The sequence below is a fragment of the Drosophila montana genome, unplaced genomic scaffold (genome assembly GCF_035044405.1).
Source record: "Drosophila montana isolate Dmon_TW-CO22-7 unplaced genomic scaffold, ASM3504440v1 contig_2626_1, whole genome shotgun sequence".
In the NCBI taxonomy this organism is placed as follows: Eukaryota; Metazoa; Arthropoda; class Insecta; order Diptera; family Drosophilidae; genus Drosophila; species Drosophila montana.
Genome location: NW_026997490.1, coordinates 328601 through 344999, shown reverse-complemented (window position 1 = coordinate 344999; position 16399 = coordinate 328601). Strand labels below are relative to the sequence as shown.

The 16399-nt window shown below is 39.0% G+C and overlaps 4 protein-coding genes across 8 annotated transcripts; 1 reads left to right on the top strand and 3 right to left on the bottom strand.

Annotated features, from left to right (window-relative positions):
* Positions 1 to 3260: 3260 nt before the first annotated feature.
* On the bottom strand, positions 3261 to 4049 carry LOC135429271 (transforming growth factor beta-1-induced transcript 1 protein-like). The gene has a single exon (XM_064683536.1). It carries the CDS (start codon positions 3822 to 3824, stop codon positions 3279 to 3281), a length of 546 nt encoding a protein of 181 aa, XP_064539606.1. The 5' UTR covers positions 3825 to 4049; the 3' UTR covers positions 3261 to 3278.
* Positions 4050 to 9562: 5513 nt separating this feature from the next.
* Positions 9563 to 10619, bottom strand: LOC135429238 (uncharacterized). 2 transcript variants are annotated; one of them, XM_064683503.1, is made up of 2 exons: positions 10347 to 10619; positions 9563 to 10289 (listed from the first exon to the last, which is right to left on the bottom strand). In XM_064683503.1, the coding sequence occupies exon 2, from the start codon at positions 10204 to 10206 to the stop codon at positions 9619 to 9621; it is 588 nt and encodes a 195-aa protein (XP_064539573.1). In that variant the 5' UTR covers positions 10207 to 10289; positions 10347 to 10619; the 3' UTR covers positions 9563 to 9618. The 2 variants fall into 2 exon arrangements, with proteins under 2 accessions (XP_064539573.1, XP_064539572.1); XM_064683502.1 differs by having other exon boundaries at positions 10351 to 10619.
* Positions 10620 to 11451: 832 nt separating this feature from the next.
* LOC135429257 (uncharacterized) lies at positions 11452 to 12737 on the top strand. Its single transcript, XM_064683522.1, has one exon. The coding sequence runs from the start codon at positions 11653 to 11655 to the stop codon at positions 12658 to 12660; it is 1008 nt and encodes a 335-aa protein (XP_064539592.1). The 5' UTR covers positions 11452 to 11652; the 3' UTR covers positions 12661 to 12737.
* Positions 12681 to 15598, bottom strand: Oscillin (glucosamine-6-phosphate isomerase Oscillin). Of its 4 annotated transcripts, none has more exons than XR_010436391.1 (6): positions 15380 to 15598; positions 14808 to 14929; positions 14620 to 14747; positions 14017 to 14558; positions 13264 to 13506; positions 12681 to 12879 (listed from the first exon to the last, which is right to left on the bottom strand). XR_010436391.1 is itself a non-coding variant. In XM_064683523.1 (6 exons), coding segments are annotated over exons 2-6 (828 nt in total). In that variant the 5' UTR covers positions 14906 to 14929; positions 15380 to 15596; the 3' UTR covers positions 12681 to 12877. The 4 variants fall into 4 exon arrangements, 2 of the variants coding, with proteins under 2 accessions (XP_064539593.1, XP_064539594.1); XM_064683523.1 differs by lacking the exon at positions 13264 to 13506 and adding an exon at positions 13711 to 13768 and having other exon boundaries at positions 15380 to 15596; XR_010436392.1 differs by lacking the exon at positions 15380 to 15598 and having other exon boundaries at positions 14808 to 14986.
* Between the last annotated feature and the right edge of the window lie 801 nt (positions 15599 to 16399).

The following is a 16399-nucleotide window of genomic DNA, read 5'->3' as shown; positions in this document are numbered from 1 at the left end:
CTAATATTTTTAAAAATTTGGTATACAAAATAATTGGATTAATTTTGACTATTGCCTAAAGCAAATCCAAAGTAAAACAAAATAGAACCAAAATGTTTGATAAAAATATTAAAAAAAAAAAATAAAATATTATATTATATATACTATAATATATAAAAAATATATTATATAAAAATTAAAGATTGACAGTTTCAAGCAAATTTCACAGAAAGAAAGCGTCTTCAACATTCATATTCCTGTTGGTTCCTTTTATTTAATATATGTATATAATACATATTATTATATATAATAAAGATTTATATATATTATTATATATTATATACTTATATTAAGCTTCTGATGTTTTGCACATATATGAACACCAAATTACCCAATTAGTGTTTATAACAAACTACCAGCAATATTATTATTATATTTTTTTTTACATTTAAACATGAGCTTGTCTGCAGTTTTTTGTTTTATTTTGTTATTTATGTGTCTTTTGTTATTAACTGAAACGTGCTCGCACTTGTTATCAACGGCAAATATCCACAAATATGCAATAAATAAGTCGGGTTTTTGGCGACAAAACTGAAGGCTTTAATTTATGGCCTGCAGCTGCAAAAAGCTCCTTATTGCAACATTTATGCACCGTTTCTTTTTGTTTTGTTTATTATTATTACTATTATTTTGCTCTTTTTTTGTGGTTAATTAGCGCGATTTTTGAAGTCGGAAAAGCGATGCTCGTGGCGACGTTAGCAATCGCGTTTAGCTGCCATGGAACCGCTTTCCATGCGCTTCGTTTTACCAATGAAACTGAAACCGGCAGCGAGGCAACTGAAAAGCCGCAAACCCACAAAATCACACAGAAAACTTTTTCGACGTCGTCGTTGTCGTCGGCTGTCATCGTTCGCTGGGTGTGCTATGTGTGTGTGTGCGTGTGTGTGTGTGTTGTGTGTGCTTTGAGTGTGTGTGTCCATTTTCACCGCATAAAAACACCCTTGCAGCATGCGCCCCTCGGCTCACCCTGTTGCTGCTGCTGCTGCTGCTGCTGCGCTCTGTTTGCTTATCAACGGGGTAATCCTTATCCCAGCGCGCACTGATAGCCAATATATTCGTTTGAATACGAGCATGAGATAATCATGTTGATTATATTTCATCTTGCACTCCCTCTCGCTCTCTTTCTCTCTCTCTCTCTCTCTTTGGCATAATTGCATCTGTCCAGTGCTGCCAGCTGACGCTTCAATAGTGTTAGAAAAGGCTAAAAATAGAGCTGAATTAGTTAAGTAAACACAAAATAGCAAAAAATAGCTAACTAAATGTAAAATTTCAACAGTTTCCCGCTGAATTCCTCTAAAAATGACCTGCCTTAGCTGAAATAAAGCTGAATTGGTAGCACTGCAGCTCCAGCCCGAAACATGATCTCATCCCTCGCACTTTTCATATCTGTGAAACGCACTCTGCACTCTTGGCAAATAGACATACGGTACATTTTGGTCGTACGTTGACGTTGGGCAAGGGTTTGGGCTTCTTATCTCTTGGCTGTTAAATATGGGTTCGCATCTTGTTTATTTGCCAAACATTCAAATGGAAGTTACTCACTGGTGCTACCAGCGGATTAAGATTAAGCACTTACCTTATCTAAATGAAAAACCACAAAAGAAAAGTTAACAAATTAATTTTCAAGGATTCTAATATCTAGCTTTACTGAAAAATTAAATTTCCAGCTATAAAGCTACATATCCAATTTTGTGACAAGTCATTAAAACCAGGATTAATAACAGGATTTCGTTTTTTCCGATTTATGGGATTGCTGCGAGGCCACTAGAAGGACCTACGTTTCAAGTCTCTAGCAAACGAACAGTCGTACGGATAGACTGACGGACATGGCTAGATCGACTCGGCCATAGATGCTGTTCATGAATACATATACTTTACAGTTATACTTTACCTATTTTTAATGAGTTGAGGGTATAAAAACGTCTCCAATATTAAAGTCGCCGTCTCCTCTATTGTTAAAGCCATCGTCTCCTTCATAATTGAAGCTGCCTCCTCCATAGTTGAAGCCGCATGCTATGAGACTTATTTGAATTCTTGCATACATGTATGCATGCATACATATGTACATACATGTATGCATGCATACATACATACATACATACATACATAAATACATACATACATACATACATACATACATACATACATACATACATACATACATACATACATACATACATACATACATACATACATACATACATACATACATACATACATACATACATACATACATACATACATACATACATACATACATACATACATACATACATACATACATACATACATACATACATACATACATACATACATACATACATACATACATACATACATACATACATACATACATACATACATACATACATACATACATACATACATACATACATACATACGCCTACATACATACATACATTTCTACTTACCCGGTCCACCTCCTGCTCCACCGCCTCGAGCTGCTCCTCCACCGTCCTTGTTGAATTTCAGCAGGGCCTACTTAAATTTATGAGAATCGAGGAGGAGAGCCCTTGGTAGAAATTCGTTGTATTTAAATTTGCAGCACAGCGAAAATTAAGCTTGGTCTGCGTTTGGTATTAGAAAATAAACATACATGCATACATATACATATAAATGCACACATGCATGCATACACTAACACACACACGCATAAACACACACACACACACACACACACACACACACACACACACGCACACGCACACGCACACGCACATACATACACATACAGGCGAGTTTGAATTCAAGGGTAGAATCCACAGATCGGGGAAGCGCTTCATGCTAATTTTGACGTAGTTTTTTCAAATTATATAACCGAGATCGAGATTTCTTAAAATATAGAATGGAATAAAGGAAAAGACGGAAACAAATTTCATTTTCTATTGAGTTTTTTGGTGTATTGTAACTGGGTGGGGGGAATTGTAGGTGTATCTTGTGTACGTAATTGTTACATAGTTTATTGAGCCTCAGATTGAGATTACAGGTACATTTATAATTCCAATTGTCCGGAAGCACTAGCTCTTAAAACTATAAATGCATGAACAATCAAAACCTAACCTCAATGATGGTTTTTGTTTATGTTTTTTGTTGTGTTTTTTTTTCATGTTATACGGATTTTATATATGTTATATGACGTATGTTATTCAGTTCCGATATGGTCCAGGTGCCGTACAAGCTTGTCCGGTTGGTGGCATTCATTTTCGTTGTCTCCCCATCTAGCAGGTGCAGGCGGGACAAACAGGCTTGTCCCCCTCGATGGTGAAGGTCTGTGATGTGATCGGATTCTCGCAGCGATTGCAACGGAAGCAATCGCGATGCCATTTGGCGTTCATGGCAACAATGGCGCTATCTGTGATCGGCTTCTCGCATTTGGCACAGCGTACGGCAAACATATCCTCATAGTCCTGCTTGCAATAGGCCTTGCCGTCCCGCTCATAGAAGGGGCGATTCGACAAGGGCTTCTTGCAGGCGCCATCGCACACAAAACAGCTCTCGTGCCAATTTTCGCCCATAGCGCATATGGTGCGCTCCAAAATGGGCTTCTTGCAGGCGGCACAGGTGCTCGTATAGCGTTCGACAAAGCAATCGCTGCAAACGGGCTCACCGTCCTGTATATTGAAGGTGGCATCCTCGATCTGTTTGTCGCAATGGCGGCACAGGAAATGCTCCGGATGCCATGTCTTGCCCAGAGCCGTTATAACGCGCTTTGTGATCGTCTCGTTGCACTTGTGGCAAACGATATTCTTGTCCTTCTCACTCATCCTTGTGGTGGCAATTGCTGCTGCTGCTGATGCTGCTCCTATCGAAGCTACGATTTTCGTTTGTTATCGATATTTATCGCACGCGCACAGACAGACACACACACACACACACGCACAGTCGCTCAAAATACACACGCGCGCACACACACACGTACAGAAATATGGGCCTAACTAAGGATATCGGTCAAGGAAAAACGTTGTGTTCTTTTTTTTTCGCAATTTTGACTTTTTTTTTTAATATATATTTATATATATATATATATATATGAATTCGGAAAACGGAACAAAGAAAAACGTGTTAATTTTGTGAGACTCAAAAACTAAATGATATTTTATTGCTGATACGCTTAGGGCTCCGCTTGACAACAGTCTGCGAAAAATGCACAGCCTATTCGGATCGATAAAACAATATGATATGTGCTTTATGATAACAAGGTTGCTTTGCATATCTCCTCGCTTTTCAAAAATATAAATCTAATTTTAACATAAAATAAAAAACAAATTAAGTTTCTTTAAATTTTTTGAAATTTTCAAATTTGCCAAAAAAAAAACGGAGGGTATTTTGAGGTTGTGCTTACGAAGTAGGCATCTCCAACCTTATAAAGTATAAATATTGTGGAGCAGCATCAAAATTCAAGTCATTTCTAGCCAAGTTCGTTCTTCATTTCCAGTTTCTCTATATCATAGGCTTTTCCTGTTTATTTACCTGAAATCGATAAATATCGATCTTCAATACTTGAGCATTTCTCGAATATTAGTTGGAATAGAAGCGCGAAGTTTGTCATCTAGGCTTTTGAAAACCTATTTTTTAGACAGAACATTTGTTTAAAAAATAACTTTGGATCAAATTCAGGTTCTCCAGTTCTTTGAACTAATTATTCGGTTCAAGGTTCAGTTCGTGTTTAAAACGAATTCGAACTGGTTCGGTTTAGAATAGATTTGCAGGCACGAAAGTTTATGAATAAATTTTGAATAGGCAAATTTACTACTTTAATTTCTTGTAAAATGAATAATATAATAAAATAAATAAATTTCAGTTTCAATAAAATTTATAAATCGAAGTCTTTTAATCAGAGAATTCGTTTGAAACATTCGATTTGGTTCAAAACTATGTTCTGCCAGTTCTAGAACTGGTTCAGGGTTCAGTTCTTGGTAAACCAAAAAATTGTATTCGTACTGGTTCGACTTGGCATCGATCTGCAGCTCTGAAATTGTATGAATACATTTTTGAAATTATTTTAAAATTAATAATATTATAATATAAATTTAATTCCCTTGTAATCAATTTTCTGAACTCCTTAATAAAGCCCAAAATAGTGAAATTTTCGTTGTCATTCGAATGACTAAAATGCACAAAATGAACGTATCCTTGCTGTACGCACAATTGTGCTCTGTTCGATCCTTTGAACTTGTCCCAGAAACGTGTGCATGCAATTAGAAAATGTCGCTGCAATTATCGCATGCATTACATATTTAATATGAAATGCTTTTAATAAAATAATTTAATCATAATTATGCAACTGGTAGCCCGGCGACCTGCTCCAGCTGCAGCTTGTCAGCCCGCTCACGCACTCCCTGCATACGCAGACAGACGCCAAAGTGCGCTGCTGCTGCCTGACACAAATTCCCTTTCAACTTGCATAACAAGCTCTCCAGCGTGCCGGCCAAATGGCAAGCCAGAAGAAGCCCCCCCCCCCCTCGAATCCTTCCCCCCCCCTCACACTTTGAAATTCCTTGCAGCAGCAGCAGCAAATGAAATGGTGACATGTTCGCGCTGGCGTTATGAGTGCCAGGCCAAAAACAATGCCAGCCCGGCTACGTGGCGTCCAAGCTGTCAGAGCAGCAACAACAACAACAAAAGATGTGGCACATTCCAGCGGGTGGAGGCGTTCGCCGGATTCGCAACGTGGCCTGCCCCAAGACCCCCCCCACGCACATGTGCCGCTTGTTAATTGCTGTGCCAAGTATTTTGCTTTAATTAAATTTTCTGTTTCTATTTTTTTTTATGTGCAACATTTTTTTATTAATTGCTCAAATTTAGATGTTCGCATTTGGCTGTGGGAGCTTTTGCTACCCTTAAAAGCCTGAGCTCGAAAATTGCTGTGGTGGTTTTTTCCCCGTTTCCTGTTGCTCTGAAGCCAATTTATTAACGGTTCGGGCTGTGACTAATTTTTGGTCGCTTGCATTTCGGAAGCAACTGGCCATAAATTATTGAGGAATATATTATAAAGACATAGATATAGCAGTAAAGATTCGATACTCTTTAAGGCACAACAACGTTCAGTGTTGAAAACAGTGTTGAAAAACTGTAAGCACAGAAGGCTGCTGGTTCAAACCTCAGGCAAGTAGCTTGGCCAGGGACTTATTTAGCGAGTGGATTTTAAGGATTTTAAGTGGATAAGGTATCAACCTTTTCGAACAGAATGCTAGAAGAATAATACTAATATAAAAATCTTTAACTCAATACAAATATTCTTTATAACAATATTTTCTTTTTCCTTCAATGCATATCACACGAAAATATCTTTTGCCCAAATACGCAAGGAACTGAACTTCGTGTGAAATGAAGCTGGGAAATTTTGACACATATCTATATACGAATCTTAGAATAAGATTTTAACATGAATTTCGACTAACAAATATGTGCTCAAATTTGAATGCCAGATTAATGTAGAGGGAAAATCATGAATAAAAAGCCAATCCTCGTAAAAATCGGATGAGATTTGACCGAGTTATGGGTCTGGGAAATTTTGACACATGTCTATGTACAAATCTTGGGGTAAGATTTTGACATGAATTTCGACTAAAAAATATGTGTTCAGATTTGAATGCCGGATTAATCTAGAGGGAAAACCGTGAATAAAAAGCCAATCCTCGTAAAAATCGGATGAGATTTGACCGAGTTATGGGGTTGGGAATTTTGGACACATGTCTATATACGAATCTTAGGGTAAGATTTTAACATGAATTTCGACTAAAAAATATGTGTTCAGATTTGAATGCCAGATTTATCTAGAGGGAAAACCATGAATAAAAAATCAATCCTCGATAAAATCGGATGAAATTTGACCGAGTTATGGGTCTGGGAAATTTTGACCCATGTCTATATACAAATCTTGGGGTAAGATTTTGACATGAATTTCGACTAAAAAATATGTGTTCAGATTTGAATGCCAGATTAATCTAGAGGGAAAACCATGAATAAAAAATCAATCCTCGATAAAATCGGATGAGATTTGACCGAGTTATGGGTCTGGGAAATTTTGACACATGTCTATATACGAATCTTAGGGTAAGATTTTAACATGAATTTCGACTAAAAAATATGTGTTCAGATTTGAATGCCAGATTAATCCAGAGGGAAAATCATGAATAAAAAGCCAATCCTCGTAAAAATCGGATAAGATTTGACCGAGTTATAGGTCTGGGAAATTTTGACCCATGTCTATATACGAATCTTAGGGTAAGATTTTAACATGAATTTCGACTAAAAAATATGTGTTCAGATTTGAATGCCAGATTAATCTAGAGGGAAAACCATGAATAAAAAATCAATCCTCGTAAAAATCGGATGAGATTTGACAGAGTTATGGGTCTGGGAAATTTTGACACATGTCTATATACTTACAAATCTTGGGGTAAGATTTTGACATGAATTTCGACTAAAAAATATGTGTTCAGATTTGAATGCCAGATTAATCTAGAGGGAAAATCGTGAATAAAAAGCCAATCCTAGTAAAAATCGGATGAGATTTGACCGAGTTATGGGGCTGGGAAATTTTGACACATGTCTACATACGAATCTTAGGGTAAGATTTTGACATGAATTTCGACTAAAAAATATGTGTTCAGATTTGAATGCCAGATTTATCTAGAGGGAAAACCATGAATAAAAAATCAATCCTCGATAAAATCGGATGAGATTTGACCGAGTTATGGGTCTGGGAAATTTTGACACATGTCTACATACGAATCTTAGGGTAAGATTTTAACATGAATTTCGACTAAAAAATATGTGTTCAGATTTGAATGCCAGATTAATCCAGAGGGAAAATCATGAATAAAAAGCCAATCCTCGTAAAAATCGGATGAGATTTGACCGAGTTATAGGTCTGGGAAATTTTGACCCATGTCTATATACGAATCTTAGGGTAAGATTTTAACATGAATTTCGACTAAAAAATATGTGTTCAGATTTGAATGCCAGATTAATCTAGAGGGAAAACCATGAATAAAAAATCAATCCTCGATAAAATCGGATGAGATTTGACCGAGTTATGGGGCTGGGAAATTTTGACCCATGTCTATATACTTACAAATCTTGGGGTAAGATTTTGACATGAATTTCGACTAAAAAATATGTGTTCAGATTTGAATGCCGGATTAATCTAGAGGGAAAATCGTGAATAAAAAGCCAATCCTAGTAAAAATCGGATGAGATTTGACCGAGTTATGGGGCTGGGAAATTTTGACACATGTCTACATACGAATCTTAGGGTAAGATTTTGACATGAATTTCGACTAAAAAATATGTGTTTAGATTTGAATGCCAGATTTATCTAGAGGGAAAACCATGAATAAAAAATCAATCCTCGATAAAATCGGATGAGATTTGACCGAGTTATGGGTCTGGGAAATTTTGACACATGTCTATATACGAATCTTAGGGTAAGATTTTAACATGAATTTCGACTAAAAAATATGTGTTCAGATTTGAATGCCAGATTAATCCAGAGGGAAAATCATGAATAAAAAGCCAATCCTCGTAAAAATCGGATGAGATTTGACCGAGTTATGGGTCTGGGAAATTTTGACACATGTCTATATACGAATCTTAGGGTAAGATTTTAACATGAATTTCGACTAAAAAATATGTGTTCAGATTTGAATGCCAGATTAATCCAGAGGGAAAATCATGAATAAATAATCAATCCTTGATAAAATCGGATGAGATTTGACCGAGTTATAGGTCTGGGAAATTTTGACCCATGTCTATATACGAATCTTAGGGTAAGATTTTAACATGAATTTCGACTAAAAAATATGTGTTCAGATTTGAATGCCAGATTAATCCAGAGGGAAAATCATGAATAAAAAGCCAATCCTCGTAAAAATCGGATGAGATTTGACCGAGTTATAGGTCTGGGAAATTTTGACTCATGTCTATATACGAATCTTGGGGTAAGATTTTGACATGAATTTCGACTAAAAAATTTATGATCAGATTTGAATGCCAGATTAATCTAGAGGGAAAACCATGAATAATAAAAATCTGATGAGATTTGACCGAGTTATAGGGATGGGAAATTTTCACCAATATCTATATTTGATTTTTACACGAATTTTGACCAAAAAAACTTTACTAAATTCAAATGCCAAATCGATTTGGCACTTAATGTAAGACAATCTGGCAGCAAAGGTCTTTGATCTCGTCTCGCACTGAAAGTGGAGCTGCGGCTAGGATTGACGCCCGGCCTATGGCAATCGGCAATTAGTATTTACGGTCGCCAATTGAGGTGCTTAATTATGCAATAAGGGTTACGCGGTCGTCCTGGGACACGACCCCGCAGCACATTGAACTTTGCAACGAGTTGGGATTGAGCCATAAAAAAAGACAGTTGAATTTAAGTTGAAATTGGAGTCAGTTGAACGATTTTAGATTGCCATAAAACTATTAAGAGTAAACAAAATAAATACAATTACAACTAGAACTAATTAGAGTAGATATATGGATATATGGATATATGTGTATATGTACAGAACGATTAATTTCAAATCAACTAGAATTAAGGACTCAATATGCGTGTCGATGCTTGTCCTTGTTGCTGGGCTTCTTCGAGGAGATGAGTGTGCGGCGTTTCAAACGCTTCAGCTTTGTCTTCTCACGCTTGCGCATCTTCTCCTGGGCCACCTGGACAATGGTGTCGCGCAGCTTTAGTCTGTATTTCATCAGATTGTTCAGTTCATTGCCGAGTCCCTCGTGCTCCATGGGCGCCAGATTCTCATCGTTGGCATCCTCGTCGTCCGTCAACAGCGCCAATTGGCTTTCAGCCCAGGCTGCATCGTCGTCCAGAAATCCCTGCGGGCGCGGCAGCTGCGACTCCTGCTGCTTGAGCAGCTCCTCGGTGAGCAACAGTTTCGAGGTGGCCCACTTCACCACATGATGATCCTTCAGTGCCATTTGCTGGCGATAATGAAACAGATGCAAAGTCACATTGGCCTTGGGATATGACTCCTCCTCCTCCACCTCGCCCTCCTCCTGCTGTTCCGTCGCGGCTGAATCTTCAGCTGGGCTGCTGCTGCTGCTGCTCACCGCTGGCATTGGTTGGACCACGGCCACGGGCCTATCGCAGGATACTTTTGCTTCCAGTACATTGCCCATCTTGGTGCCTTACCAGTTCAATTATCACTGACAGCTGCAGCTAATATGCGCCCCGAATATATATACGATATATAGGCTATATGCTGGACAAAATAGATTATAAACTTTTGGCGGGTCGAGCGCAGGTAGACTTCGGCTACCTACTGATACTTTTGGGAACACCTGGTGCTGGATTAGCGAACGTTTTCGAAAACCCCTAAATATCTGGAAAAACAATCATAAATTGTTTTAGGCTTCTTATAGTCTAGGGTTGCCGCAGTGCTAATAAGTTTCCCCTTTCGACTTCGGTTTCGGCAATTTTTCCAGAAGACGTGAATTCGTTGCGCTCTTTTTACGATATTTAACCAGAAATTCAAATATATTTATGTATGCTACAAAGCTCTAGAGTACTACATTTTAGCAAGTTTTTACATAGATTAATTCACACGCCTGCTAAGTCAGTAAATTTTGACTTGTTGATTTTTAAGAACGTTTCCTAAAGCGCATTTTTTTTAAAGAATTAATTAACATTGTTCGTATCTAACCAAAAAGTTAGGTTAGGCACGCGTTTGCACTTTAAGTAAAGCTAATATTCATATTAAAATGTTATCAAAAATTTAAGCATCTAAGCTGTCAATTTGATTTGCTTAAAATATACCCAACTTTCACTTTTACAAACATTACTGCATCAGGTTCGTATCTAACCTAAAAGTTGGGAGAAGTCATTGTCTGTACTTGAAATATATATTAAATTCTCATTATTATATTTATATTATATATTATTATTATTATATCAGGATTTTAAGCTACTTAAGACTCTACCAAAGCCATCAACTTTTACAAGCTTTCCCTGATCTAACCTCAAAAAGTTCTGCCCAATCTGCAAGTTAAAATTATTTTAAATATCTCTAATGCAGCCAAATTTACATATTCATCAAGAATTTTAGCAAATGAATATTAAAGTTAATTGTCAGAAAACGCTATCCAAATCATAAATGCATAAGTTCGACAGCCTAACCTCAAAGGTTCGTACCTAACCTGCAAAGTTGTAAAAAGAGCAAGTGTGAAATTATAATATATGCACACACTTGCAATTTCGTCAAGTACTTGAGCAGGGGAACATGTAAATTGATTTTGAGCTAATCTCAAGCGCATATCCAAATTGTTGTTACCTAACCTCAAAAGCACGTACCTAACCTACAATTTGGGTTGAGTGCACGTGTGGCGTTTCCATACTGAACTGTTCACAATTTCGTCTAGGATTTGAGCAAGTGAATTGTACAGTTGATTTCGAACATAATATTCGACCCAAATATTTTACAAATCCCGTACCTAACTTCAATTGTTTATTACCCAACCAGGCAAGTTGGGACACGCACACGTGTGCAGCAAGTTGGCAGGTCAATTAAGCTGCGGCAATCCTACCTGTGCCTGGATATATATCCAGGCTTATATAAGCGGGTTAACATGTCGCCAAATGCAGCACTCGCTTCTGAACGCCCGTTGGCCATGGACCAGAAGACAACGCAGCTGTTGATGTTCCGCGCACCGTTGGACGCACAAAGTCAACTGTTCATATTCAATTCGCCCATCGACTATTCGGATCAGCAGCTGATTGTGTATCAATATTCCGGCATGCTGGACGGCGACAGTGGCTATTGTGTGGTCTATAAGCGGGATCATTTTATCATCAACAATCCGCCCAATTATCAGAGTCCCACGAAGCGCAGTTTCCTCAACGAGTGCATCCGTCAGCTGTATATCATCAATGGACTGGCCCACCAGCTACACTGGGCGCCGAACACATCGCTGGCCAGCCGCCAGGAGCTGTGGCAGCAGGTCGACCTTTGCCTGCAGCCGGAGCGTCTGAGCGCGCAAAGCGCCAGCCTGCAGCGGGTCAAGCGGCAGCTGTTCCGGGAGACGCGGCGTCGCCGCAAATGCACGCCCAGCGTGCGCGGCCAGGTCTGGGGCACGCAGGTGTTCTACTTCAAGCCGATGCGCTCGAAGCTTGGCCGTCGGCACATACGTCGCGGCTACATGACCGTGGCCAGACATATTGTGCTCCAGCAACTGATACGTGAGAATCTGAAGCGTGAGATGATCCACACGCCCGCCGTATGCCAGAGCGTCATCAACGCCGCCGAGGGCATATTCAACATGAATGCCGGTGTCATCAGCGAGATATGCAGCTATCATCGGAGCGCTGCACGCCATCAGCCCGCCGTCAATTGTCACCTGAGCGACGCTGAGCTGCGGCTGCGCAACAACGAGGCCTGCCAGCTGACGCAGCGTGCCAAGCGGCTGGAGGCGATGTTTCTGCACGAGCAAGTGCGTCGCGCCGTACAGAATCATCAGCTCATATTGGAGGAGTCCGTGCGTTCCATATACTATGCCAAGCAGCTGTTTCGTCTGATTGAGGATCACGAGGAGTTCGTCTATACGGACAAACAGATAATGGGGCGAGGCTGTTGTTAGATCACCTTTCTCATCCTCTCTCTCTCTTTATATATGTAAAAATATATTTGTTGTAAGCATTAACATAAGTAGTTTGTATAAAAAATTTAAAATGCATAACACTATACACAATTCATTGTTATTATTGTTCCTCGGTTCCAAGTCGATGGAGGCACGGCATTTCTAAGATTTCACTGCCTTTTGCTCTTCTATCAGCTGGGAATGTACACCCATAAGGCTCTGCAAAAAGAATAGGTTTCTTCTTGTTAATTATATTATATAATCTAATCTGCGGCCTATCCTACGATTTTCTCTGTCGCTTCTATAGATTTTTCAAATATGTTCTACTTTATCCAAGACAAAAATATTCGAATCGTAAATTCGGGACAATCGTGTGCATCGCAATGTATTCAACACTTTTCAATTATACAAAATAAAAATATATATAGATATATATAGATTACACAATATTTTTCCAAGATTTCTTAGCTACCATCTTATAACAAGTTCTATCCAAAATTTGTCTCTGACATTCTTATTTGTATAAAGCAATAAAGTATCTAAGCATTTAGAGCAATATATATTATTTATGTTATGGGCAGCTAATCCTCTTAAAAGAGTTACCCATTTCGCTATAGTTCCTGCAAGTGCATAAACATATCCTGGCTGCCTTCTAATATACTTTGTATTACTTCGGCTATCTTCGTAATATTTTTGATTCTTCTTATTTATTCATCCATACGCTTTTTTAGCTCTTGAAAGTCTTCCCACTCACAGTTTCTGAAACATTTCTTGAGTTTCAATGGTTTTAATAGTTTTCAATTGAGTTTCTTTTAAACAGTCTTTAGATTCATTTGCTTGAACAGTCTGAAAATATTATGTATTATTTTAAACAACTTAAGTACTAAAACTTCAAGCCTTGCATTTAATACAATTACCTAGCAGCCTGTTGTGGATTACTCATCCTACGAGCTGTAGCTCTCAATGCAGTCGTAGCTCTAATTAATTATAGACTATCCTCTAAGTGTATACTATTCAAAAACAGTCCCAACCACTTTGGTTATACATTACATTTGAAGGCTGTGTTACCCTCCTGGGAGGCACCGGCATTTGTATCTCTTAGTATGCCCTGTGAAATTATGAAAAACATATGGCAGCCAGACATTAGCATCGTATATCCTCAGCGATAAGACTAACCAAGTAAACCCAGTTTTTAGAAGCAACAGCAGCTATTGGATTAGTATATAGTATAAGCTTAAGCTAACAGAACCAACACCTTGTCAAGCTAAATGTATATATATCCCGTGTATATCCTATTTATATCCAGCAGCCGAATCGAATGCCAACTAGCTACAATTGCAGTTGCCTGGCGCATACCTGGAAATATTTGACCGTCTTTACGCGCAGCTCCAGCGTCGCATCCTCATCGCAGATCATCAATGTATTTGCATGCTGCTGGAATGCGCTGACAGTCCACATATGATTGACGCCCTCCTCGATGGCCTTATACAGAGCAAAGGCCTTGTGGGCGCCGGTAATCAAGATCATGACCTCATTCGAATCCATGACGGTGCCGACGCCCACAGTGAGCGCCTGTTTGGGCACTTTGCTAATGTCATTCTCAAAGAAACGGGCATTCGCCTCCAGCGTATCCTGTGCCAGTGTCTTGACACGTGTGCGCGAGACCAACGATGAGCCGGGCTCATTGAAGGCTATATGGCCGTCGGGTCCAATGCCGCCAATGAATAACTCTACGCCGCCAGCTTCCTTGATCAGCTCCTCAAACTGTTTGCACTCGGCAACCAAATCGGACGCATTTCCATCCAATATATGCACATTCGCGGGCTCGATATCAATGTGCTTGAAGAAATTGTGCCACATGAAATAGTGATAGCTCTCGGGATGATCACGCGGCAGACCTGCAAAGTGCATGCTTTAGCCCTCTATATAACTTTATAAAAACAAATCGCTTGCACTTACCCACATACTCATCCATATTGAAGGTCTTCACATAGCGAAAGGAGACCTTGCCCTGTTTGTAGAACTCAATCAGGGCTCTGTACATGCCCAAAGGTGTGCTACCCGTGGGCAGGCCCAACACAAAGTATCTGTGGGATTGAAAGAGATATAGATTACATATATATCTGGACAATGTTGATAAGACTCACCTATCGGGTCCCGGCTTGAAATCATTGATCCGCTTGACCACATACTTGGCCGCCCAATTGCCAACCGATTCGCTTGTTTCCAAGATAATCAAACGCATGTTCTCTACTTTTATTATTTAGTACTGAAAATTTTGAGTATAATTTAAGTGTTTGATTTGTTTCATGCATTCTGATTGTGGATAAGATTAGCTGCGGCATGTACATTGTAAGTAGGTTAGGTATTTATAAATTTCTGTTGTTAAACTGTTATTTGACTAATTTTGAGCATCGATACAGTGGGCACTCGATGCAGTTATTGGTATAATTAATTTTGCATTTAATATTATTAGTTGTTTCATTTCAATGTTATAACGAGTTCTTCGTTGTAGGGAATTTATCTTTTTACGACACATTTTCCACTTTCACAAGCACAGATCAGCTTTATTTATCGATAACCCACTGTATTCACTTTCGTTCTCAATTATGAAGAATGAGTGAGTGAGTTAGTGAGTGAGAGAGAGAGAGACAGACATTTGCACTTGAATTGCCATGGAGGACACTTGACGGTCGCCAAGCAGCTCACGTCCACTCACCTGAGCAAGGCTAACGAATATAGTTTCAAAAAATATTGTATTTAACAATAAACAAAGGCACGCACTGGCTATCGCAGTTGGCTGAACAAATAGCGAGCGCACCTGGAGCGTTCGAATCGCTGACGAGACTGGCGAACAAGCTGTGGGTGCCGCTTCAATTTGGCTGCCAATTTATATACAATAATAATCGCGATTAGCTCTTGCTTATACGCGCTCTTTGCGATAAAGAGAATACGCGAAGCTGCAATTCAAATAACATAACCTTGAGATACTTTCTGGCCGGCCTTATCGCGTCGCGTTGTTTGCAAGCCGCTATAAACTCTAAGGGGTACCACACAACTCTACGCATTTATCAGTTGCAGCGTCAGTTTAGCTGCAGCCACAACCGACAACTGAACGAAAAAGAGACAAGAACAACAAATTTAAATAGCGCTTAATATGCAGCAACAATAGTTGAATGAACTTGACGCTGTCAAAATGAGTGAGTACATTGGTGGGCAACAACGCTGTGCGGTACTCTTATTTTGTTTTTGAGTGGCTTAACTTATTGGCGTTGCCAGATGGTGAGCACAGTTGAGTCAATAGCCAGTCACATGCATACATACAAAACACACAAATGTCCAAAAATAACTCAACACGAAACGAGAAGCACGCAGCTAATACATGCCCTACAACAAGTCTGGTTAGTTTGCACAGCAGCTTGGACCGCAAATCATATAAGATGAGTGCAAACGTTTTTATGAAACATTTTTATTTATATAGCAGTTACATTATAGGCTTAAGTTTAAAATTTAATAGTTAGGCTCTTTATATTCTTTTTTTAAAGAATAGTTGTGTCGTGGCCACACCCACGTTGAGCTGATTTTGTTGCACACAGAAAAAAAACCGGTTCAGCGGCCAAGAACCTACAAAAACAATCTAATGAGCACCAACAAAGGGAGAGTTTGCCTACGAAATTTCGACTCATTTTAAAAATATATTGCAGACTTTCTCACTTACATAGCTGTTTATGAGTGTGCT